The 24,085-nt window shown below is 42.0% G+C and overlaps 1 protein-coding gene across 11 annotated transcripts in view; it reads left to right on the forward strand.

Moving 5' to 3' along the window:
- The window catches only part of LOC125700310 (protocadherin alpha-C2-like), a 168,839-nt gene that overhangs the window by 131,233 nt on the left and 13,521 nt on the right, over window positions 1–24,085 (forward strand). For all 11 annotated transcript variants that reach the window (XM_048960818.1, XM_048960817.1, XM_048960819.1 and 8 more), the window contains 2 exons: window positions 4,468–4,526; window positions 6,761–6,849. In XM_048960818.1, coding sequence (XP_048816775.1) covers window positions 4,468–4,526; window positions 6,761–6,849 — 148 coding nt within the window. The remainder of the gene's footprint in view (window positions 1–4,467; window positions 4,527–6,760; window positions 6,850–24,085) is intronic.

Below are 24,085 nucleotides of genomic sequence, written 5' to 3' on the forward strand. Positions count from 1 at the left end.
GCATTGTCTGGAGCTGTCTTACCAAGAGATTTCTCACAGAGGCTTTAAAGGTATTAATGGTGGAATATCTTACAGTCTCAGTTCAAGAACTTAATCCTCTAAGAAATTCTCCAGCCCCACTGACATTGTAAAGGTTAACTATAAATGTTGGTCCTCTTATTCAGGGTCCATATCCGGACCTGTTCTGCTAAGCAGGGGCAGTGCTGTGTGCTTCAGGGAAGTCGGACTCTTAGTTTGATGTGTACTGCTGTGCCAGCAGAAATTTGCATCTAATATTAAACAGAGGAGTTTTCCTTCTCTTGGAACTCATTAAATGCACTTTACAGAAGCGCTTGCTTGTTCCTTTCACCTTAGTTTTCTCAGAGTTAGAAATGCATGTGAGCACTGACAGAAAGCAAATCTTTGGAAATTTTAGGCTCTTCTAGGTTCCTTTCTGATTCCTTGTGTGACAAATGCATGTTCAGACTATAAATAGGCTGTTCTGTGCGTCAAATTAATCTGAAGCATTTACAGAAGGGAATCAGTAACACAAGTATCTGTTTTTTCGCATCTGTCAGCACCGTCTCACAGGAAAATAAGTAGAGCTGTGTGTGGTCAGAGGTTGTGAAAGGCCTTTTATTATTGCTTCGAAGCACATACATCTGATAAATATAGCTTATGTCATGCTGTTGTGTGTTTGTGTGGAAATGGGAACGGAGTGGGATGCTTTTAGCAGTCTCATCAGCTGGTAGCTGTTTGTAAATGTTTCATTCACACTTCTCTACCTCAAGCAGGCCCTGTTCTAACACTCGCTGAAATCATTGGGAGGTTGGATTTTCATGAATATGGGATCAGAACATCATTTTCCAGCAGTTTCTTCTATCTATAGATATCAACTTTACTGGGGTAAATCATCAGGTGAAAAATAAAAAAGGATCAAGCCAAATTTTTGTAGCAATGTATTCTCAGTTCTTCTCTAAGTAGCAGTGAAATGCTTTAATTAACCCATGCTATGCAACTTAAGAATGAGTGTGTGAAATTTTACTTGAGCTTTTATGCTGTTAAGGTGACTTCACTTATAATATAAATTCACCTATTGAACTTTCCAGTATGGTTGGTTGATTGATCACATTGATGCTTGTGGTTATGCAGAATGTAACCTTGGCTCTTGGAAGAAGCAGGAGGAACAAACTGTTGGCATGAGGTGCTCACCTGGTGTGATGGCAAACGCTGCTGTAGGCATCTGGATGGGTCTTTGTTCACCTTACAACAGATGTTGAGTGTTTTTACTAAATGAGAAAAAGCAGGTGATGGGAGGAGCAGGAAATGGTGCTCGGTTGTGTGGTTTCCCTCAGCTCAACTGATGTATGGTAAAAGTAGGACCACCAGCTTTCAAAAACCTCTGAGGGCAGGCTGAAGTGACCTTACAGGTAGAAAAATGAGCTTGTATGTGACAAACAGTGTCTTGTGACAAGTTGGGAGCTAGAGACGTGAAAGGAAGTGTATTAATCTTCATTTGCATTGTGTAACTGCCAGGGGATTTACAGATGGGGAGAATTGGGACTACTTTAGATTCTGTGTTCCTCTTTGTGCTTCCTCTCTGTGCTCATGCTTTCTGGCTGTAACCCTGTTCTGGCAGTGCTGACCTGTGATGCAGCAAAGCCTGTGACAGGGTTTTTTTAGAGGAGCCTGCAGACAGCATTCAGCTTTCATCAATGTAGCAATACAGTCTTCTGTTCCATGGGACTGTGCTGAAGACATTGCTCCACTCTGAAAATGGTCATATCGTGCCATGATGCAGTGACTGCTAGCACCATATTTCAGTGAATCAGGTTTCAACTTGTGGTTTGGTAAAGGTAGGCTGTTCCTAACCAGAGTCATGGGCCAAACCAAGTGTGCAGACTGGGAATGCCTGGTGGGTGTATAAGGAAAGTGCTTGAAAGTCAGATGTATCATGCTGGCTTTTGGTTGGAATAGAGTCTTCCGAGGATGGTGTCGTCTTTTGGACTTGTGATGAAAATAGTGGGGCTTTTTCACCTCAGTCATGCTTTTTTTTTTTTTTTTTCTTTCTTCCCCAATGTATCAATCTATTTTTTGTTCAGCCAGTGAGTTTTCCAACTTGCCCTTCCAATTCTGCTTTGCCATTCCACTGGAGAAGTTAGTAAGTGGCTGTGTGTGCACTTAAACCAGAGCATGAGCCGATTGCTTTTTCCATCTCCAGAGGTATGTGCCTGAGATAATTCCTCCTTCGGACTCTGAGTATCACTGCAGCCCTGCTTGAAGAGTAATAGCACATAGAGAACATAGCGAACATAGAGAACAACAGGAATTGGCTGTAAGAGGCCACAGCATCTAGATAATAACCTTTGAAAATACCACAGTCTTCTAATTGCTGATATTTCTCTTATTCTGACATTGTGACTCTCAATCCCATGGAATGAGAATTTCTAACAGATGAGTTTCTCCTGCTACCATCACCTATTTACCACTTTGTATCTGAAAGTTTACAATTGACCATCGATTTTGTGAGGTTTTTGTTCTGTTTGGTTTTCAGCTGAGAGCTTCCCAGCTCTTGGTGAGAAAAAAAAATCGGTGTGCATTGAGCAAATCATGCTTTCCCCTTTCCTTGCTCTTGCCTAACTCATGACAGACTTTTCCAGCTCTTCAATGCTGCTTCGTCTGTGTTTTGCTTGGAGCAGTGGTAGCATTTCTTCTCCTCACATTGCCTACAAGCTTGTGCAAATTTGTGACTTTCACATCTCCTGTTGTATGAAAGGACAGGGACTTCTCTGCTCTCCCACCCCTGTCCAACAGTTCCCATTCTGCAAGCAAATCTCCAGCAGAGGAAAAGCCAAATCTTCTGGTGTTAGCACCCTTCATACATTTAGAAAAACAAACTTGGGGAAGGGTCTGATTAGTGTATCTTCTGTCTTTTCTTTCATTGAGTATTTCTGTATGGTTGACTTTACAGTTACCTTGACATCCTTGGGACTGGGGCCAAAATGGAATGAATCAGAAAATACTGGCAACATGCATAATGGGCTCCTTGTCAAGTCATTTTCTGCTGAACTCAGCAGAACCTGAGCATGCCAGACAACTGGGGTCTAAATGGGAAGGAAATTGCTAGTACAGATGTTTAATGTGTGGTTGCAGATAGAAGCCTCCTCCCTTTTGTGTAATTCAGACCATAAAGGATACTGAGGATGCACATCATCCAAGAGCATCTCACTCTTGAGTGAAGCTGGACTCAGGAAGTACAGTGATAGAATGATGGGGGAGGTTCTAATTGCACCATTTTTATTTGAATAAAGCCTATTGATCCAGGGAAAAGCATGCCCAAAACCTCAAGAGGAAAAGCAGAGCTGGCTGTAAATAATTGAGAGCATTCAACACTTTATTTTTTCTCTTCAAGTAATGGGGCCAAATTCATTTCTGATCTGACTCCAATGGCTTGAACAGAATTAAACCATTACTGTCATTTATTATTTGTGTGTTTGGCACTGTATGAGACACACCACGAATGAGTGCAGTCCATTATATTTGTGGACATAAGTTCTCTCTTTGGATTCAAGTGCCTGACGTTAATCACTGGCTGCAGTATCAGGTACAGACTAATGCTTTGAGAATCCTGGGAAATAACCTTGTCATGTTCTTAGGGCTGCATAGAAGTGCAGAATTTCAAAAGACCTCAGTTTGCTGTTGTCTACCATAATTGAAAATTCTTTCAATGGTCCTCTGACTCTGCAAAGGCATTTTTGGAGCAAGTTTTTGTTCAACAGAGGATATCTTAGCTATCTGTTCATTTAGCAAGCCACTCTGCAGCAAGTCAGCATACAGTGTTGGCCAAAGGGCATTGGTGTCTGCTTTCCCCTTCCTTCCCTTATGCCCCCTAATGAATAAAGAGAATGTAGAAGTTCTTGATATTGTGAAAGAGCATGTCTGCCTTTGATAAAAGACTTGCTGCAGTCTGCAAATCTGATACCATCTAGTGCAGTCCTCTGCAGTACATTAAATGCCAGCAGAAACTTCACAGCAGAGGAGCCCACGTGTCCCCTTTGCAGGGGGCTCCATTTTATATGTCCTTAGGCAGATGCTATTTGGCTCAGCAGCTGAGCTTCCTTGGCTCATCAAGTAAAGCAGCAGAACGTATATTATGAATTTATGATTCCTTTCTTCCTATGCCCAGAATGTTTATGAATATGGAAAATAACTGTCCTCCAGTTTCCAGCATTATATGTCTTTCCACAGAGATCATCTCTAGCCAAAGGCCTTGGCATCCAAACAAGTTGCTTTGTGACAGAGATCATCTCTGTGCGACCATTTGAAAGTTCAGATTCATAGAAAGATTGCAGAATTCTGAACGTTCACAAAAACCGAGGGTCACCATGCAGACTGTTTGACACCAACCCCAAAAGGAGGCAGGTCTACATGCTTTTCCACACATTTAGTGTACGCTAACCATGTTTTTCTGGGCTTTTGTTTCTACAGCCAAAACACCCCAATCCTGACTGGCGCTACTCTGCGTCCCTAAGGGCAGGAATGCAAAGGTAGGTTGTGTGCTGCCCCAGGCACAGGGCATTCTGTCCTTGGCCTCTCTGACAAAGACCAACCTGTCCCCCTTCTCTGATGCCTCCAACTGATCGTATCTGTAAGCTGAGATGGGAAGAAGATTCTGCTACTGTCACTTTGAATCTCTAAGTTTGACAAATTTGGGCTGACTGCATCTTTTGCTATTACTGTACCACCATCGATCTCTGCTTTTGTCGTATTTGCTCTCTGCCTTTTTTATGTTGCTGTCAAGGTATCAGATGTTCCAATTATTGAGTTATTTAACTGCAATTATACACTTTTTGTTTTCCTTCAAGCTCCCTCATATCTTCAATGCTGATAGGTTTTAGTAGATCATATGGCATTGGTGCATTTTCCATCTACCTGCCTCTTGTTGCCATAAGTATGCTACTCCTGCAGCCAGTCTGAAAGCCATGCAGTACAAACAAGGTGCTGAACACAGTTTAAAGCATGTTCTAAAGATATATATGGTAGTTGTTGAGTCATGGCTGAACCACTGATTGAGCACCTGAGGAAAGGACCCAGTCAGCCCTAGGAGCACAGGTGAAGGCAATTCAGCTGTGTGACCAGAAGGGGTGGAGCCTGGCTGCACCTCTCTTAGACCTCATTGAAGGGCTGACTGCCCCTGGGGAAGGATCTCTTCTGGCGATCTCTTCTTAGTGAAGTTTTTCCCCTATGGACCTGGACTCTTTTGATATGGGTGAGCAATCTTCCATTCCTTTATAGCACTTCTATTTTGTGCCAGTCCTTTTGTTGTCCGGCCTTTGTTGTAACACCTTTTTTTATTGATGTGCTCAATTGCTATAAGGTATGAGGCTGTTTTCATATAAGGCAATGCAAGACTGCTTCCAAATCTCTTTCAACTGAAGATTCCCTGCATAAAACCATGAGCAGATTCTGCTATAATTTACTACTCAGTGCATCTGGAAAGGATTATAATAAAGCTTTTTTTATGGAGCCTAGGTGAAATGATATCTTTGCTTCCCTTTTCTGAGCAGAGTAGCAAACTGGTGCAACGTGATTAATGACACTACCATGCAGGTTTAGATGGAACTGTAATGTTGTGGTAATTTTTAAGGTAATACAAGTGCAGGAATTTATACTTTTTTTTTTCCAAAAGCTGCTCATGCAGTGTGGCCATGGCCATCATTTTTTATCTATTATCCATGGTGTTGCGGTCTTTTTAAGGTAAAAGTCAAAAATTCAAATTCAGAATGTCCATTTCTGGGACTTCCACGCTATCATGTTATTCAGGACACAGTTGAATCTGAATTCCTTTCTATTTGGAGTTGAAGATTTTGTCTGAAGTTACTTAAAGAACAAATGAGGAGTCAGAGCTCGTTTAAAGCAATTTGTCCCACACGCAGAAGAGTTAATGAAGCCTTTCTCGGAAATGGTGCATTCCTCTGTTCTCTCCCATCAGCAGCCTTAGTCCTTCCCTGAAATCTCTGGACAGGTTTATGTGACCTCTCCAGCAGAGGATTTTCATAAAATGCTGTTTTATTTATAAGACATGTAGAAATGTGATGTTTGTACGACCTTTGGCATTTGTTGCATTTAGTGGAAAATGCCCATTAAGTTGGTAGTGTGGAAAGGAGCTGAGGGCAGATGAGCAGAGACAGCGGCACGGTCACAGCATCCTGTTTTTCTAATGAATGGCACACAAATAAAGGAGCATAGATTTGCATTCAGTGCAGCAGATTTTTTTTTTCACTTTCTTCCATGTTGGTTGATATACAGCAGTGGTGCTTTCTCAGCCAAGTGCTCACCATGTAACATCATGTTTGATGTGATGCAGTTTCTGTGTTTTCAGGTGTATTTCTGAATTGTTCACTGGAGTAGCATATTTACAGAGGCTCAGTGGTAACTCAGCCAACCTTTCATTATTTGCTTTAATGTTAATACATCGTAACAGCAAGAATCTTTGCAAGCTTCCCTGTCAGCGGCTTCCAGTCGATGAAAGCAAAGTGTTCTGGAGTTATGTTTGTTTTATAAATTCTATCACAACTATGTTTTACTAAATAATCAAAGCTTGTTTGTAGCAAATGAGAATAGCTGATTCTACAGTGTTCCAGCAGGAATTTGTTAGCTTGAAACAGTACAACAGCAGTGTTTGCATGGTGACCAGTTCAGATCTTTGAAGAGTAGCAAGGGGAATATTATGAAGCCAGAGGATAACTGTATAATCTAATCATGCTGTGTGCTTGTTCAGTGCTGTGCATCTGGAGGAGGCAGGAATCTTACGTGGAGGACCAGGAGGGCCTGACCAGCAGTGGCCAACAGTCTCCAGTGCTACTCCAGGTAAGGGTGTGAAGTATATGTGAATTATATGTAAGGAACAGTTAGAATGTACCCTTCATCTCCTGCCTGTTTTCATTGACTAGTGAGTGGTGATGGAAACTAAATTATAATTTTATTGTCAAAATAAATGACCAAAAATGCTTATTAGGTTATAATTCCTTTTATTCAGCCATTGAGCGATGACTTCACAGCAGTCAATAAGAACTGGTAAAAAGTGTACAGTGAGTTAAGGAAAAAAAAAGTCCAAATCACTTGCAGGCAATGAACTATCCTTATTTTTTTGTGTTAGAACAGCAATAATGTAGAGATGTGCTTGACTAGAGCAGCCAGTCACTGGTGTGATCAGTGCATTCAGTCACATTCAAAATGAGCCTTTTAGGGGGTGCCCTGTGTAGGGTCATGAGCCTTTTAGGACAGCTCTGTGAATCCTCCAGGTGTTCCAGTGAGGAATGATGCTTTCCATCACGGAGCTAGATCAAGTGACCAGATGTGGGGTCTCCAGCAGAAAAGATATCAGAGATGTTTTTTCTTGCTAGTACTTTTCAATTCAAAACTTTCCATTAGCTTATATGTGAATTTTACCTGGCTGAAGGACCAAGGAGCAGCTTTGGGATTTGCATTCACAGCTAAAACATACCCATGGATTAATGTTGTGCAGCAAAACCTGTGTGGCTATTACAGAAGGCAATCTGCAAAAACAGATTTAGAAACAAGATACAATGGGCTCCTTGGCTGTAATTACCTGGTTGTCCTGTGCTCTTCCTTCTGTTGCAGGCTTTGCAGGAAGATGCAGTTTGTGCATGTTGTGCAGAGTGTGAAACTATCGTCAGTGTATTTGAAAATGCCACCACAAGTACACTGTAACCTTTGCAGAGGGTTTCCTAAGGCATTCAGCTGCGCTGCTCATCCTTCACTGTGCACTTAACATGTTACCTTATTCCAAGCTCAGTATGGATGCAAAAATCCACTCAGATGTTTGCTTGCTGGTAATGCAGATTTCTAACTCGGATTTTTCTGAACATAAATGCAGAATTAGGGTGATCCCCAGACATCTGGGGATGCCTGTTGGCATTTGGGTTGCAGAGTGCAGTTCCACTGACTGGACGCCCCGCTGGGGTCGTATAATTTTAGACTCATTTGGGGAATCTGAATGTCTCTTGGTCTCAGGAGCAGCACCAACCTTTGTCTCCTAGTGCTCTTTGCCTTCATCACCACGTGTCTGCTGCAAAAGCATCTGGTTACGTGTGGGTTGCTCACTGCTCTGTATGAGTTGGCAGCTGTGAAGAATGGACCAAGCTGTAAGACAAGGGGAGAAACTGGCAGGTGGCTCTGTGGGACTGGGTCACTGGAGAAATGCCAGTCCAGGAGCCAAGGCTGTTTGGCCTTTGGACTGGCATCATCCATCATTGTTTCTGTGTATTTTATTTCTAAGTAATATGTCCAAACAAGTTGTAAGGAATATCCTCTGCCTGGGAAAATACTGCTGCCATGCAGAGAAGACATGACTAATTAAAATGGTAGTATGGAATATCCATGCAAGTTACAGCTACTTTTAAATCCAGTTTTTGTGAATAAGGTTCCTTGTAAAATACTTTATTTTCCTGCACAACAAAGACTTCTTTTGTCTTTTCCCAAGGGTATGTTGACCCTGACATAACATTATTAGCCCTCTTATAGCAGATTTTGGGTAGTATTATTCTCCGCTCTTTGCATGCAAAACTACAGGTGACTGCAAACAGCTGATAGGAAAACCTCAGGATTAGTGAAAATTAAGTTATTCATACTCTGAGTACAATATCAAGCATCACATTTTTGGTAGGTTAAGTTTGAGACTTTCAGTATTTTTTAGCAAGTTAACATTCACAACTGATGCAGATAAGCAACTCATTATGGTACATTACAGTTGATTGAGCCAACAAGGGCATTTGCTCCTGAAACATCATCTGCATATGAATGGAGTGCACCTGTGTCTGGATAGGCTGCTAGATGAGCTGTTGGTTGTCTCCGTGATCATTGGCGTATTATGGCAGCTTCAAGTTTTTGACTTCTGATTTAATAAACCACTTCCTAGCCTGTTCTGTGCATACATGCTCCATGTAGCGTTTTTAGTCGATTAATCCCAATCAGTTTGTCACTAAACTGTTCATTCAATTAAACAATCCACAGTAGTAATGGATAAGATGCATTATGGAGACAGATTCAGAAAGGTAATCAATGAGAGCATTTGAAGGTGATGTCATAGCAATGCTTTAAGAAGAATGAACACGACAAGTGCTAAATCACTAAAGCTTTAATTCCTAATGCATTGCTGTGCTCAAACATCATGTGATCTTTAATCAAATCTCCATTGTCCAAGCAAGGCCTGGTCTTCATTTGACAGCACTTTTACTGGCTTTATGGCATATTTCACCCATATAAGGAAGATCAAATCCTGATTTGGTACATTTTAATTGCCTACATTTTCTTATGCACCAATCCAATAGTTTGTAGTCTTGTCAGGATCCTTCCAAATGAAGTAGGATGAGAAGGTTCCAATTCCCCCTGGGTAGAGGATAATGTTGGGCTTAGCTCCCTGCAGCATCTCATTTGTCCCCCATATGCCACACAGCAAGACTGGGAGCTACAGACAGGTTTCAGGTTCCTGCTCTGTGCTCCGAGTCCTTTGAATTAGCAGTTGGATCGCTCTTCCTTCAGGCAGTCACTGATGAGAGTTGATTTCATTTTCTGGGTGTCTAATTCAGAATAACTGGAGCCTGGTTTCTGAAAATGGAGGAAGCTTGTAATCAAAAAGGTGAACGGGAGCTTTGTTCTCAAGATATAATACTGCAGACATCTAAGAAAGTCAGACCTATCCATAATCAGAGCTCAAACTCGGTGGGCATTGAACATGTCTGTGTGTATTTCTACATGTTCCAGATTCTATTGTATGAACTAGAGCTGGTAATGTGAGTTGCTTCACAAACAACATTCTAAAGATGCATTCTCAGCACACACAGGGCCCAGGAGAATTATAAGTTTTTGCAATGCAAAACAACCGTGAGGAATTTAAAATTCTCTGTTCTAACAGGGCTTTATGTATGTGCAGTAAATAAGGTGCAGGGCCACACACTGCACGTGCAGGGTGGAAAAAAAAAAATGAATTTAGAGAACGGTGTGAGCAAAATGAAAAGCCTTCATGGGAGAAAGGAAAGGAGAAAATCTGAAATTTGTAGAATGGAGCTGAATGAAAGCTGTAACCAATCTGAATCTTACTGGAATTTCTGAAGTCCATGGCAAACTGCCCACTGACTTCAAGGAAGCTAGGATTTTAGTGTCTGTCCTTAGGAGCATGTGCAAAAGGCTGAATTAAGTGACATACGCAAGAGTATGCTTAAAGGTGTATTAATTTGTGTGCTTCTGATTTGGCAGTGGCAACATTCTAATGGCTGTCATTCTTACTTTGTTTCCCCATGTAATCTAAGTGGTAGCCTCGTTTCTTAAAGCACTCTTACAAAAAGAAAAAGACATTATTGTGTGAGATTCTATGACCTCAACGTGGGCAGTCTTCCATGCTTGGCACTCATAGTGCATACATTTGTCCCTTGAAACTTCCAGTAGTACTCACTGCTGTTCCCTCAGAGAAGTGATGAGGAAGGTGGGACAGGTTGGCAGTGTGTTTCAAGGCAACTTAGTAAGTACTGTAACCAAGAAAACCAAAGTTCAGGTCTGGCTCTGGAGAGTACTGTGTACTACATACATATGTATGCATATATATGTGTATAATGTATCTACATATTGCTCCTTGTGTGCCATCAGTGCAAGCCTCACTCTTTCAACGTTTGTCCTCTGCAGTTTCTCTCTCAGTTTTCCTCTCTCTGTTTGTTGGATCATCTCCTCATGTTCCTTACCTCCTGCCTGGCTCTATTTCCACTTCTTCCATGCTGTGCCCGTGTACCAAGGGACTCTGTGTGCTCTTAGGTTTTGTGCTGGGAGCTGCAGTTGCTCTGGAATAGATTTCTGTTTCTCTCAAAGGGTTGTTCCAGCTGGAATGCAGCCGAAATCTGTGGATGGAGTATGTGCTGTAGAGTAAGTGATGAATACTTGCAATTGAATGAGAAGCAATTACAAATATGGCAGAAAAGAAAATAATCTGAAAGGTAAAGTTAGACTTCCTAGTTAGTTTTGTACTGCTGGTTTAGGGTGGAGAATAGTGCTGTAGAGGAGAGGCTGCAGAAAAGGTGTTAGAGGAAAACAGATGCTGAGATCTTATTCCTAGAAATAATGGCCAAGAGCAGAGTGAATACCTTGATGGGAGGAGGAAATACTACAGCTCTTTAGTGTAAGCTGTGGCATACATGATTCTGTGTTTTGCAGTTTAACTGGCATGCCAAGGGAATGACTTGTAGTTGAAGGAGAACATTCTTTCAGAAGGAACGCTATGGGAAGGGCTAGCATGAATGTAGGGGCAGTGTTTGTAGGCAGGGGAGGTTTGAGAAGGGTAAGGGGATGGACTAGGAAAAAATAACGGGAGAAGTGAGAGTAGGAAGGCAAGTGCAGAGAATCGAGGGAAGGGAAAAAATGGAAAAGGATGCTAGAGATTCTGCAGGAGCAGATAGCATTAAGGATTGGACAAGGCAGACTCTTTAGAGAGTACTGAGAATAGGTGACTGGAAAGAAGATTGGTGCACTCAGATTGGGTAATAGGTTCTGGTGAAGGGGGCAGAAAGCTATGCTTTCTGAACAGAGGTTCATTCTTCTTTTCATGGAATAATTACTTATCTCTCTGCATCTTAACATCACTGCTGTAACACTGCTTTTGAAATTCAGCAGGCATAACACTCCAGTAAAGGCTCACAGGGGGCCATGATGCTGTTGCAACACTCTTGGCTTCTGAAGTATTTTACTGAAAATTTCAGTTTAAGGAAAAAGAGCCTAATAACAACTCTGACTCCTCTGAGAACTGAGCTGTAACATATTTCATATAATAGAGCTTTACAGTGTGGTTTCAAGTGGAGAGCAATTTCTTCCTAAATGTCAATGAGTTTTTGTTCATTTTCTTCGAATGACCTTCCTTACCTACAGAAAAAGGAACTCATCAACCTCTTCAACCAGTTAAACCACTGCAAAGAAAGTACAGGGGCTGATAGTGTTACTTAGAAACTGCTGTAGGGTAATTGATGAGTAACAGCTCAGGATATTGGTCTGGCTTATCTTTGGTAGCTCATCGATTAAAGCTGTAAAAAGTAATAACTGATGTGCAACTCAGAATACATAACAGGGATCTGGATTCATTACAAAATGTCGTAGCTCTTTAAAATAGAGGAAGCTGGAAGATGCAGCTGTGCACAGCTCTACCCTGTACAATAACCAGTTTTCCTTGGAATTTTGTAATTGCAAGTTTGAAATCTAGAAATACCTGCTTATCAAAATACAATCTCTAAGAAACTTACCTTTGTTGTCTAAGGAACTCTACACTGCATGTACTATTTTTAAAGAGGAAAATGGACAGATCTTTGAGTTTGCCTTCAAATCAGTGATTTAATAAACTTCCAAAATGAAGGTTATGGGAAGTTGAAGTAGTTCCTAAGCCTACATTGTGAAGAGTGAAAGAGATTTGATTCACAGCTTATTATAATCAAGGAAAAATCATCCACATAAATCATACTAAAATCATTCTTAAGCAACTGCAATATCCCCACCAGCTCTGTAGAGTCCAGAGGAGGAAACTGTGCCAGCTCTTTTATGTAGATGTGGAGCAGTGAGGCTATACTGAAATAGAAATAATCTGCTGGGACTGCGTAAGGCTAAATCCCTTTCTCTTATCCCATGCCAATGACCTTGCTTGTTGGATTCTCAAATCAATTCCACCCATTTGCTGAGACCTTCAAGGTGATGCATACTCGTCAGTTTTGTCCCAGCTCCCAGGACAGTTTATTCCCATGGCAGATCCCATGTGCTCTGTTTTCTCCATTTTCCTTAATTATCTATTCTGCCAAAGGTGCATCCTGTTCCCTATTCAACATTTTCACCTACTAACTCTGGTCTATTCCCACTCATCTCCCCATTGGGTGTTGTTATTTTAGCCACCTGCAATTCAGCAAATGTGGCTTGGCCACCCATGACCTTTACAACATTTTGCAGTGAACTAAGAATTTCCTATGGTAAATGCTTATCCTTTCTGGCAGCCTGATGGGAGCTGAGGATTGCAGAAGCTGCTTGGTCTGACGAAAACGTTTTGGAGTCAGACATTTGGTAAAAGAATACATCAGAAAAATGTCAGTTTATGTGTGATAGATGCTGCTTGACATTTGGCTTATTTTTAAAAAGCTGAAGACTATCCAGATGAGGAACATGTCTGCTTCACCAGATGCGAGCACACTTGAAGCAGCACTTTAGGCTTTCACTGTTTGCAGGCAGGAGTAGGTAGGTGGATGTGTTGGTTCAGATATCTGTTCAGCTGAGTGGGCAAAAGGGAAAAACGTTGTGTTACACAAAAATTGCAGTAAGTTTAACATGGCTAATGTGAGACTTACCTTCTGTGGCTTTATTCTTCTTCTCTTAGCTCAAAAAAAAAAAAAAAAAAAAAAAGCCACGACTGACCTGAAATTGCGTATGTGATCTTTATCATAGGGTCCATTACTCTTCAGTGTAGAGTAAATTGGTTGATCGGGTGAGAGATTTTTCTAGTGTCCTTGAAGACATAGCATAAGAAAAAAGACTTTGAAAACAGCTGATGTTGGAGACTTCAAAGTTGTGTGACAAAAATTACATATTTGACAAAGAACTGACATGAAAAGTAATGGCTTTGGAAGAGTTTGTGCCTTCATGAAGTGAATTATTCTTGATTTCACCTGCTGCAAAGATTTATGAGAGTAATTAACTCAGTAGCCCCAGGTTATGAAGAATGGATTTGTGCATCTTGTCATTTAGTGAAGTCCCTGCACAAGCACGGCCTTTCCATTTAGGTGTGGTTCCAGGCTGACACCAATTGTTGTGTTTCCCAAACTGGAGATGACTGTTTCCAATGTTTGATCTCTGCATGAGATGGTTGTTCCAGACCACATTTCTTAAAGATTCACATAAGACTTACAGCTCCAGCTGAGAAACTAATAATGCAGGATTTCTACAAACTTTCTGGAGCCTAAATAAAATAGAGTAACAGAGGCAAGTAGCTAATAGTTGTTTCTGTTTGTAAATGGTGGAGAAAAGCAGCTGTAACTCAAGTCTGCCGTATGAAGGAGTGATGAAGTAAGAGATTTTACCTGAGATGCTGTAGGAAGTGACAGCTTGAAGCTTGCCGTGTGTCAGTGTCTGTAAGTAGGTAGCCAGCCTGGGAGCTGCATTTAGGCTTGGGATGTTGAATACCAGAAAGCAGGGAGCTGGTGCTGAGGGCTGCGGGGCCAGGGAGATGGTGAGTCCCTAAACTCACAGGGTGGAGATACAGAGCTAGGTTCAAAGTCTGTAGCTTTCGTAGGCTGAAGTATCAGCATGGGAGTTAGTATGTACAATGAGCCCAGAACTTCTGGGAACCATCACACTTAATGCAAACAGCCTGCCTGGTGTCTACAAGAGGCATCAGGCACACAATCAAGCAGATTCAGAAACTGGCATTCAATACAGGCTCACTCTGCTAATGCTAGAGGGATTGGCTGCACTGGCATTGCCAAATAGAGTCCAGCTGATCGTAATTTTTAAGTGCTAGGGGGAAGTTTAATGGCTAACTCCTTGTCTACCCAATTTATCCTTTCCTACATTATTCATTTGTTTCCTCAGAATGGAAGTTCCAGTTGCACTTGTACATTTCTCATTTGGTAGCTGTTGCTAACTCTGCTTTTTGATTTCAGAACATAGGATCATCTTTTGTAGTGTTTGATTATAGTTAATTTTCTTTTATCTGTATCGGCCAGTTGTTGAGCTCCTTTAAATCAAACACCAACACCTCCAGCCAGTTTGGTGGCTTTCTCATCCTGATTAATCAAAGAGAGGAAACCACAGTTCCAACTAAAATTAGATTTGCCAGATTGATTCCTATACATCTGGTTGGAAATTCTTTTGTAATTAAAATTATGTCTGATTTTCAACCCTGAGCAGCTTCTTCAGTTGTCTGACTGTCCATTGCTTCAGGCGCCTGTTTCTCTCTGATCCTGGTAACAATATCAATGATTTTCCTCTTGCGTGCCTACTGGTAATATTCTGTAGCTACGCAGAAGACATGGGTTTTGATTTCCATCACTATTATTTTCCCAGAGGTTTCAATAAATGAAAAGAAAAATCACTCTCTTGCAGCTGCACTACCTTGGGTTGTGCTCTTGTCAGAACTTATAAGCTGAACAAGTGTTTATCTGGTCAGTACTTGAGGGAATTGGTGGTAATCAAATTTGTTTCCACATGAGCTTATGGGCTTACAGCTGCTTTGTTTTGTCCCTGTTGTGCCTCTTTTTCTTTTTTTCCCCCCTCTACCGATGTTTGTTTATCACAGTGGTCTTAATTTCTTTCTTTTTAGTCTTTTTCTTTAAAGGGAAATATACTGAAATAAATGTTAAGCTGACCTGTAATACTTGTGATCTCAGAGGAACATCCACTGTGTTATCCCTTGCTTGTGTAGGCAATTTACTATCTGTTAGAAAGTAAGTGGGTAAAATAAGCAAAGCTCTAAGCAATAGGAAGAAATTTCAATCTGGAATGTATTACTATTGCAAGTGGGAGAAGAAAACTGGAGAGTAAGAGAGTGCAGCCCACTCTATGCTATTACTTCTTCCCCTAATGGATGTCTGCCTGTGTGCAGCACTTTGCTGTGCACAGAGGTCACAAATGCATTTTTCATGTGTTTATTTTTGTAACCTGCACATCCTAAGAGATAAAACCAGGCACTGCTTCAGCGCCTGGTATTAATATTGTAGTGTGGCAGTGCCTCTCAGGTCAGATGGCGCTGCACAAAGCCCATGGAAACAGCAAAAGACAAGTCTTGCCTTAAGGAACTTCCATGAGCTCAATGAAGTCTGGGAAAACCAGGGAGAGGAGATGATTATTATCCTGTTTTAAAAGAGCCAAGGTGCAGAAGAGTTTAAGTTACTCTTATCAGAGTGCAAAGGTGAGGATCGGCATCCAGCCTGCCCCCAAATGCTCCATACAGCCAAGGGAGCAGAGAATAAGAGCTGCCTGGATCAGGGCTGTCCTGCCTGCTCCTCTTGGCTGCAGAGTTCAGGGCTCCCTGAGCACCCTATGGTTGCTGCTTCAGCCTTTCTGTGCTGTGCTTGCAGGCCTTTTGACTGCAAAATCAGACATCCAGCAGCTCACCAGCCTTGCTTGTAAGGAGGCAGACAGAGGCTGCTTCGCTTTCCCCTTGGCTCTTGCATTTTTCTCTTTTGTACCTCCCTGGTCTCTTTGCCATATCCTTGCCTGGGCTGCACAAATACAGAGCAAGCAGTACCATAATTCTGCATATTTTCTCAGCACACCCTCTGACTGTTTACAGAACGCTGGCCTAGAAATGTTGAATTTACTCTGAGAGCTAAACTCATACAGTCATTACTTGTGTGCACTCAGAGGGTGTAATGAGAGATGTAGAACAGCAACAGCAGCATGCAGAGGCACCCCCTTCATTATGAGGATTTAATTCTTATAAAATCAAGGCTCTGGCTGTGGAGGAAATGAATCTGTGTGCAGCTTCTCTGCTCTTGTCTTGTATAATTACCATCACCCATCCCTAAAAGCATTCTCTCTTAGCGTGCATATGCAGCTAGCAAAATAAGTGATTAGGAAGAGAACAACAACAACAAAAAATCTCCCCAACTTTATGATCTTGTATCATCCAAAATTTGAGAGTAAACTCACTAATATCACTGTGGTGTCTGTAAACAGACATTCTTAATTATGTTATCAGACGTGCGAGGGGTTATCTTTGCCCTAACTGCATATACATTGAGCTAAAGCCCTTGGGCTCATATACATTACTTGTGTTACATGTGCAAAAGGTTTTGTATCCTCCTCGGATGATGCTCGTGTAAATTGTTTAATGTCTTAATGCTGTGAAAGGACTGTGCTTGCTCTGCATACCCAAGTAGGTGGGACAGGTTCTGAAGAGGCAGGGGAGCCATGGGATCTGGTGCAGTGCCAGGCTTAGATGCCAAGAGGCCACCAAAGAGACACTGCACAGCAGCACCATCAAAGAGGCTGGAGCTAGGATGGGGTTCACTGGTAGTGGTTTGAACATGATAAATTAGATTGCTTATATCTGGATTGAGTTTGTCACTAGGAACAGAGTAAGTAAGTGCTTCATTTGCTGTTAGTAGCCTAGTTGTCTTGTATCTGCTTCCATGACTTGCTTGAGAAAAGGAGATGTTGATAAGGCAAGATATGCTGACCAGCAAGTCCTGTGCTGATGGATTCACAGGCTCTCCTGGGGTGTAAGTTCATTCCTGTTGCATAAAGCAGGATGGGGATTTGAGGGCCTGCAAAGGGAGTTCAGTTTTGATGTAAAGGTTTCATTTCAGGCATGTAATACTGAAGCACACACAAGACAGACTGCTACTTGGGCTGGGAGTGGCACTGATTAAATACCTAATTGTGTGGTTAATCTCCTTAGTCTCACTTAGACAATTAAGGGCAAGAGAGATGCCCCCCTTCCTTATGCCTTCCTCCATGCAGTGAGAAGAGCTGATCTCAGGTTATACCTTATACTCTCTGGCTTGGTGCCTGATCAGCTAGGTTGCTCAAATGTTGAACAAGAAATACCTGGTTATTTCTAGCTTGCAAGCTCTGGTCTTCAACTCATTTCAGCAGGTTTCTCCCACTCAGATTTTAACATGATGGGAGACCTTACAACACCACATTTAAGATTCAACATCCAAACTGGATTTTTCATTGCTATGGGACATTACATATCAACCACATCTCATGATTTGCAGTTGGAAATTGCTTTCTCCTCCCTTCTGCCCTCAATTTTCACTGTCCCGTGGCATATTACTTTCATCATGATCCAGTGTGCTCCCAGCAGCAGGAGGCCCTCATGTTATTGGTAGATAAGGATGTATGACTATGGTGATCTTTAATTTTAATTGATAAAAACAAGTTGATTATTTCACCTTCACTTTTTGCTGCCCTGTTTCTAACTCTCCCATTGTCATCTCACATGGTATAAACACATAGATTGTACTGTAAGCAGTGTCCTTTCCAAATGTCTGAAGTCAAATATGTTCTGTCTCGTATAGAGGATAAGCCAACCCAGAAACTTAGCCTGCAGCTGTGGTGTGCAGAAACCATTGGTAGAAGTGTGGGCAGAGGGGGAGTATACTTGCACTATGATATTCAGTAGGCTTCCAGGGGATTTGTTTCTCTCCAATTATTGTGTGCATCATCTCTTCATGGCAAAAATTACCTGTTCTTGCAGATTATTATCTTGCTGCAAATGTATGCTACATAGATAGCATCTCCCATGGAGCAGGGAATGAAAGAATTACAATAAATGAATAACATTCATCTCAGCTTATCTGCCTCAGTTGTTTCCGTAGATCTGTCTACCTATCACAGTGTACAGACTTTCAAACTGCAGCTTGATCTATCTGGGAGAAGCATTAGTGGGAAAGAGAAGCACTCACTTCTGGGCTGACAGACAAAATCATTTGGTGCCCCTAATCCAGTTCCTCACTGGCAATTTGCCCCATAAAAGAAAACCCCATCTCAGCTGAAGCTGATTGGCAGCCTTAGCAGGGAGGCTAGTGGGTCACATGGACTAAATCCATGTCAAGCATCTGATCTTGTCTGAGGCCACAGTGGGTTGGCAACCTGGGAGCAGTTCTGCTAATCTTGTAACTGTTTTCAGTGTGGAATACCTATCCATCCACGAATGTCAGTGCTACAACTGTGTCTTCCTTGATGCTTTTTTTTTTTTTCCTGAGCTTGCAGATTATATAACACATCTAATTTTAAAAGCTTCATCCTCATTAAGTTCCACAATTAACAGTTTTCTTGCCTGGTAATTCTCTATGTGATATTCTGTGATGATAAGGTTTTGAAACTGAGGTTGTAGAAACTACATCTGAATCCTTCATGGCTGTGATGTGAGATCAGCTCTGGCTGGAGATCTTTGATAAATCCACTCAGAGAAACAGATTTTCCTTTCCATTTATTCATTTCTCCTGATGAATTTGAATTATGCTTTAGCTTAAGAAGTCACCACAGTTCCTTCATGTGGAGGGATAATCATCAGAGGATGAGGTGCAGGTAAGGATGAAATGGAACACTGATTGCTTTCACAAATTTTCCAGAGAGGCCTTTGAGAATGTTCTACCTGTGCAATATAGAGAAGGAGGCAGTTAGAGAGTATAAAGTGTCTATTTGAGAAGAGCAGCAACAACCTTATGCTAGCAGGTGCTCAGTGCAAAATTGCTGCTAAGTTGGGCTACAGAGTTGCTAGGAAACAAAAATATAACCCCAGCTTTGTGAAGCACAGGAATATCTCGAACACAATGGATTTTTGCTGCTATTCCTGTTATGCTTGTCTTAGGTGTAGCACAGGGAAAAGAAGAGGGAAAATGCATGAAGGAGAATTTGGGGGGGAACACAGGGAAGTTGATCTGCTCCCATGTCTGTGATCCTACCTGTGGTGCAGGCTTACTGCATGTGATTCTTATCAGAGTCAATTTTCAGGTTTTGGACAAATAAATGGTTCCCCATTATTACCTAGTTTGTATGCAATGATGCATGAAGGCGGCTGGCAGGGAAACGGGGGGAGTTGTAATCACTAAGAGTTCACTTTCACGTTGACCAGATGGATGGACTTTGTGTTGTCCTGTAGCAGCTTATACTATTGATGTGTGGGATATTGAGTTCTGCTTCTTCTTTCCATTTGTGCCATATATTCTGGTCCTGTCCCCACATCAGCATCATTTCACTGACTGTGAAGCCAGCTGGATTGGGGGCTTGTTTTGCCTAAAAGGATTGTGTAGGTTAGAGTCAACTCAGTGAACTGCAGCTGAAGACAAATGTTGGCACACAGAGGGGTAGGGGCACAGCATACCTGCCTTGGTTCAGCTGAGAGGAACTGCATCCTTGGAACAATGGGCTGCTGTGCTTGCTGATAAACAGGCAGGATGGGGAAATGAGCTGATTTTGTTGTGGAGCTGATCATAAAAGATAACAAAGAGAAAAGGGAAGATAAGGACTTTCATTTGTCTGAGTATGAGGAACAGAACAGTTCAAAATGAAGCTTTTCATAAGGTGTTTGAAAAGTACAGTGATCCTCTGGCTGAATTAGTTCTTTTAAAACATGTTATTTTCTTGAAGTATACAAATGAGAACGTTGAATAGATAGCTGCATGAAGAACATTGAACTCCAGCACTGGAGACAGTGATGTCTGAAATTAGAGATGAGATACAGGTGGGTTACATCTGCAGTGTATTTAGGCGTACATGCATGGCTCCTGCATATTGCAGTGAACTTGGAAAAATCCTCAACATTTTTCCCATTTGTGCTCCCTGTTTGCTTCAGCACAGCCTCAGGTGTAGATTAGCATTGTAGCAGTCAGCAAGTCTGGCTTTCCATTTCAGTTATGGGACTACTCCAAAAAAAAAATCACAAAAACCAACCCCAAAACCCAACCAACCACTTTCACTCCCAAAACAACACAACACAAAACAACACAAAACAAAACAAAAAAAAAAAAAAAAAAAAGGAAGAAAGGAACACATCAAATGCTAGAGACTTTCATGCAGACAGTGAAGACCAGGTTATTGAAAAAGTGAAAAGAACCAACAGTTACTGCCTGCAACCACTCTCCTTCCTGTACCATTAAGCCTTTTAGCTGTGGGTTTTCTGATCGTTGCTCAGTATAGAGAAGATGCCAGTGTGTTAGTCCTTCAGTTCTCGTGAACTCTCCATCTGCATGACCACAAAATTTCCTCTGGAATCCACATACATGTAAGACATTTTTCTTTCCTCACTCCTGGTTTACTTTCTGTGAGAGGTCAGGTTCTGTACTGCTTAGGTGAGCTCTCCCTCTCCCTCTCCCCATAATGAGTTCAGATGCCAGATTATTACTCCTGAATCTGGTGAAGATGTATTCCTGTAGCACAGATCTTGCTGTCTGATTTGCCAGACAGAGTTTGTGGCTTTGGGGGCTCTGTACTTCATTTTCATAGGGAAACTGAGATGAGTAAGGATTTATTTGTACTTTGAATGGCCTTCTTTCATGCTGTGCAAATGAAATGTAAATGTGCATAACAGGAATGTTGTGCAAAATAAGGGAGTGTCTGCTTGCTGAGATAACTGCAGTGTTTTTGAGAAGTGACACGTTGCACCTGGCAGTGAGGTCTCCTGTTCACTGCAGTGAGAGGCAGTGGGTGGAAATCTCTCCCTCCTGTATGTACTTGCTTGTGTTTCATCTGTGACCTGGAAGAATCACGTCTAGCCAGCCCTCTGGCTGCTTCCTATTCATGTGTTAATCACTGTCTTTTTTCCTCTGCCAAGGTTGTCAGTTAAGAGAAAAATATCCCTGTTCTTTGTAGTGGGAAGGCTTGTCCACCCACTACTTGACAGGAACCCATTATTTCATGTCACATCAGCTGGGTGAGTGGCAGCGGAGTCTGGAGGTGAAAGCTCCCAAATTGTACTAATTACTGATGTTTTTGAGATGCAGACAGGACATCTTAGCAACTGCTCAGCTGGGATTTCAGTATAACTCGGGTACACCTTTATGCTGAGATAACAGTTTGGATGTACAAACAGAGCTTCCAGATGAGAATGTCACTGCCTAATCGGGAGAAACATATTCAGGTCAAGTGCCAGATACGGTTATGCAGAATAACAGTATTGCTCCACACAGCCTTTAGGGAAGGAGCATAATACTGGAATGCCAAAAAAAGGATCCAGAAAGCAGCACACAGATTAGAAGGAAGACATCAGAAGGTATTTTTCTGTCTTGCAGACCGTGATTATTGATTACTCAGCTCTGTGATTCCGAGACATGAGCTCTTCATTGACAGGAATGAGATTTATGAAAGCAGTTGATTTCTCTGCAGCAGTCACGCATGCCTGGCACGTTCTGTTTGTCACAGATGCCTGGGTATGGGAGAACACCTGTTATTGAAAGCACGACATAGGAGAGAGTAGGATAGATAAACAGACCATGAAATTGCAGTGGGTCAGTGCTGTGCTGCCCATCTCAAACACTCAAAGCTTAAACCTCTAATGAAAATGGTTTTAGAAATCATGAATTTTTTGGAAGCAAAAAGCAAGTTCCTCTTGTAACTTTTTCCCTGTGAGATTTCTGTACAATTGCAGAACTGCTGATGTTTACATAAAGTGAGAAACAGTCAGAGAATGGGTGTGACGTGGACCCACTACTCAATGGTTAGAGACACAAAAACCCCAGATGGGCAGCAGAAGCTACATGAGAGAGCTCAGGCTGCATTGCAGTTTATGAACTTAACATTATTGAATTACGGTTACAACAGTCTCAAGAAGACAAGCTTGCCTCTATTCTGTGTATGCAGATGACAGCAGTGGCACCTGCTCAGAGCTTTGCTTTAGTAATAGAAATCCAGTGCTGAGCCCAGAGCAGAAAACCTGCACCTTTCTGAGGGTGAGCTGGAAGGAAATGGGTGATTCAGTTCAGCTGCTGCAAACAGACACTGGAACAAAGCTGCTTCTCGGGAGGGAGCAGTGGAAAGAGTCTTGGGGAGGTGTTTAACACTATTTCCCCTCACTATAAATAATAATTACCTCAAGAAAATTCTGCAGATTTGGTGCAGGGCACAGGCACATTTGTCCAAATAGATGCATTTGGGTCCCAGCATGGCCTTGGATCAATTATCTCAGTAAATACCACCCAGTTTCAGACAGGGTCATGGCAGTGTTTGCTCCTCAGCCTCAATATTTGTACTCACTGTATTGTGCCCTCCTGAAGGCAGATGCATCAGCTGTTCAACTGGCAATTTTGTTCATCCACACAGAGAGACAAATCTTTCTGCCTGTTCATTGAGTTGTTTCACTTGAGGTACAAATCGGATGATTGCTGATGCAAAAATTGTCAATAGCTGCTTGCCTAAGATCTGCATGCATGATTATATGGCAGTATTCCATGGAAGGATATTAAGCATTAGTAAGTATGCACACGCATTCCTGCATATAAATTCATATCAATTCTGAACGGTGTGCCTCTCTGATGGGTAGGATGGTTTAGATCAAACCCAGCATTTTTAAGCATCATTTTGCTGTCCTCTCTCCTTGGTGCATGATATATGTGCTCTGACTGCACTTCTCCTGGTCTGTAAGCCACTGCAGAAATTCCAGCTGCTGAGCAGCTGTGGGTTATGCTTGAATGAAGTGTTTGCTATTCCGTGTGTCAGCAGGATGAGATATAAATAGAGCCTTTTCCTCCTTGTTGTCATGAACTGTGCTTCTGTTGGCCACCCCAAGCCATTTCTTCTTGAAATGTGGTTCATTTAGCTTCAGTCATGGAGAATATGAAGAAATGCAGGGATTGCAGACATTTACACCTAGTGCTTAGTGAGACAAAGCATAGTAGATTAATGAACAGCTTTGCTGCTGTCCTTTATTTATTTATTTTTTAACCTTTCCAGTGAGGGAATATATTGACAGAACTGACAAAAAGCCCTATTTCACAGAACTGCAAGGTTTCAATCTGAGCATGAAGCTCTCTTTTGGCTTTGTGCTCCCATGCCCACACATGCTGCTCTCACACCTTTGCCATGAAGAATTGCTGCTGCTGCCAGCTCCTACAACAAATGCGGTCAGCTGACGTGGAGATCTGCTTGTTGAGCTGGTTTGCTTGGCATCTGGAATACCTGAGTGGGAGAACAGCTTTCCCTGGCATAGGAGAAACATGTGTTTGTCATCATGCAATTTGACATGCGTGAGCTGCATCATGCATCAGGACCCTGTAGACTCGAGTGGTCTGTGTGGATTGAAATGGACTGGAACACGTTACTCATTAAATTACTGTTCCAGATACACAGCCTATAATAAAATGAGTCCACATTCCAGCATGATTTGACCTAGAAGGGGTGGGACTGAGGGTGGATGCTGGGAAAATTGAACCTGGAATGAGAGGTCTTGGCCCATTCCAGGAAATTCAAAGACTGGTGCAGGAGGCCCTGATTACAGATGGTTTTTCTGCAATTGGAAACAATCCGGTCTCACTTCTACTTTTCTGCCTTTCATCGGTCCTGGGAGTGTTGCTGAGGTATAGGGATCTGATTTGGACTCAAGCTCCTGAGTGAAACAGTCTATTTGCAT

The sequence above is a fragment of the Lagopus muta genome, chromosome 14, assembly GCF_023343835.1.
Source record: "Lagopus muta isolate bLagMut1 chromosome 14, bLagMut1 primary, whole genome shotgun sequence".
NCBI lineage: Eukaryota > Metazoa > Chordata > Aves > Galliformes > Phasianidae > Lagopus > Lagopus muta.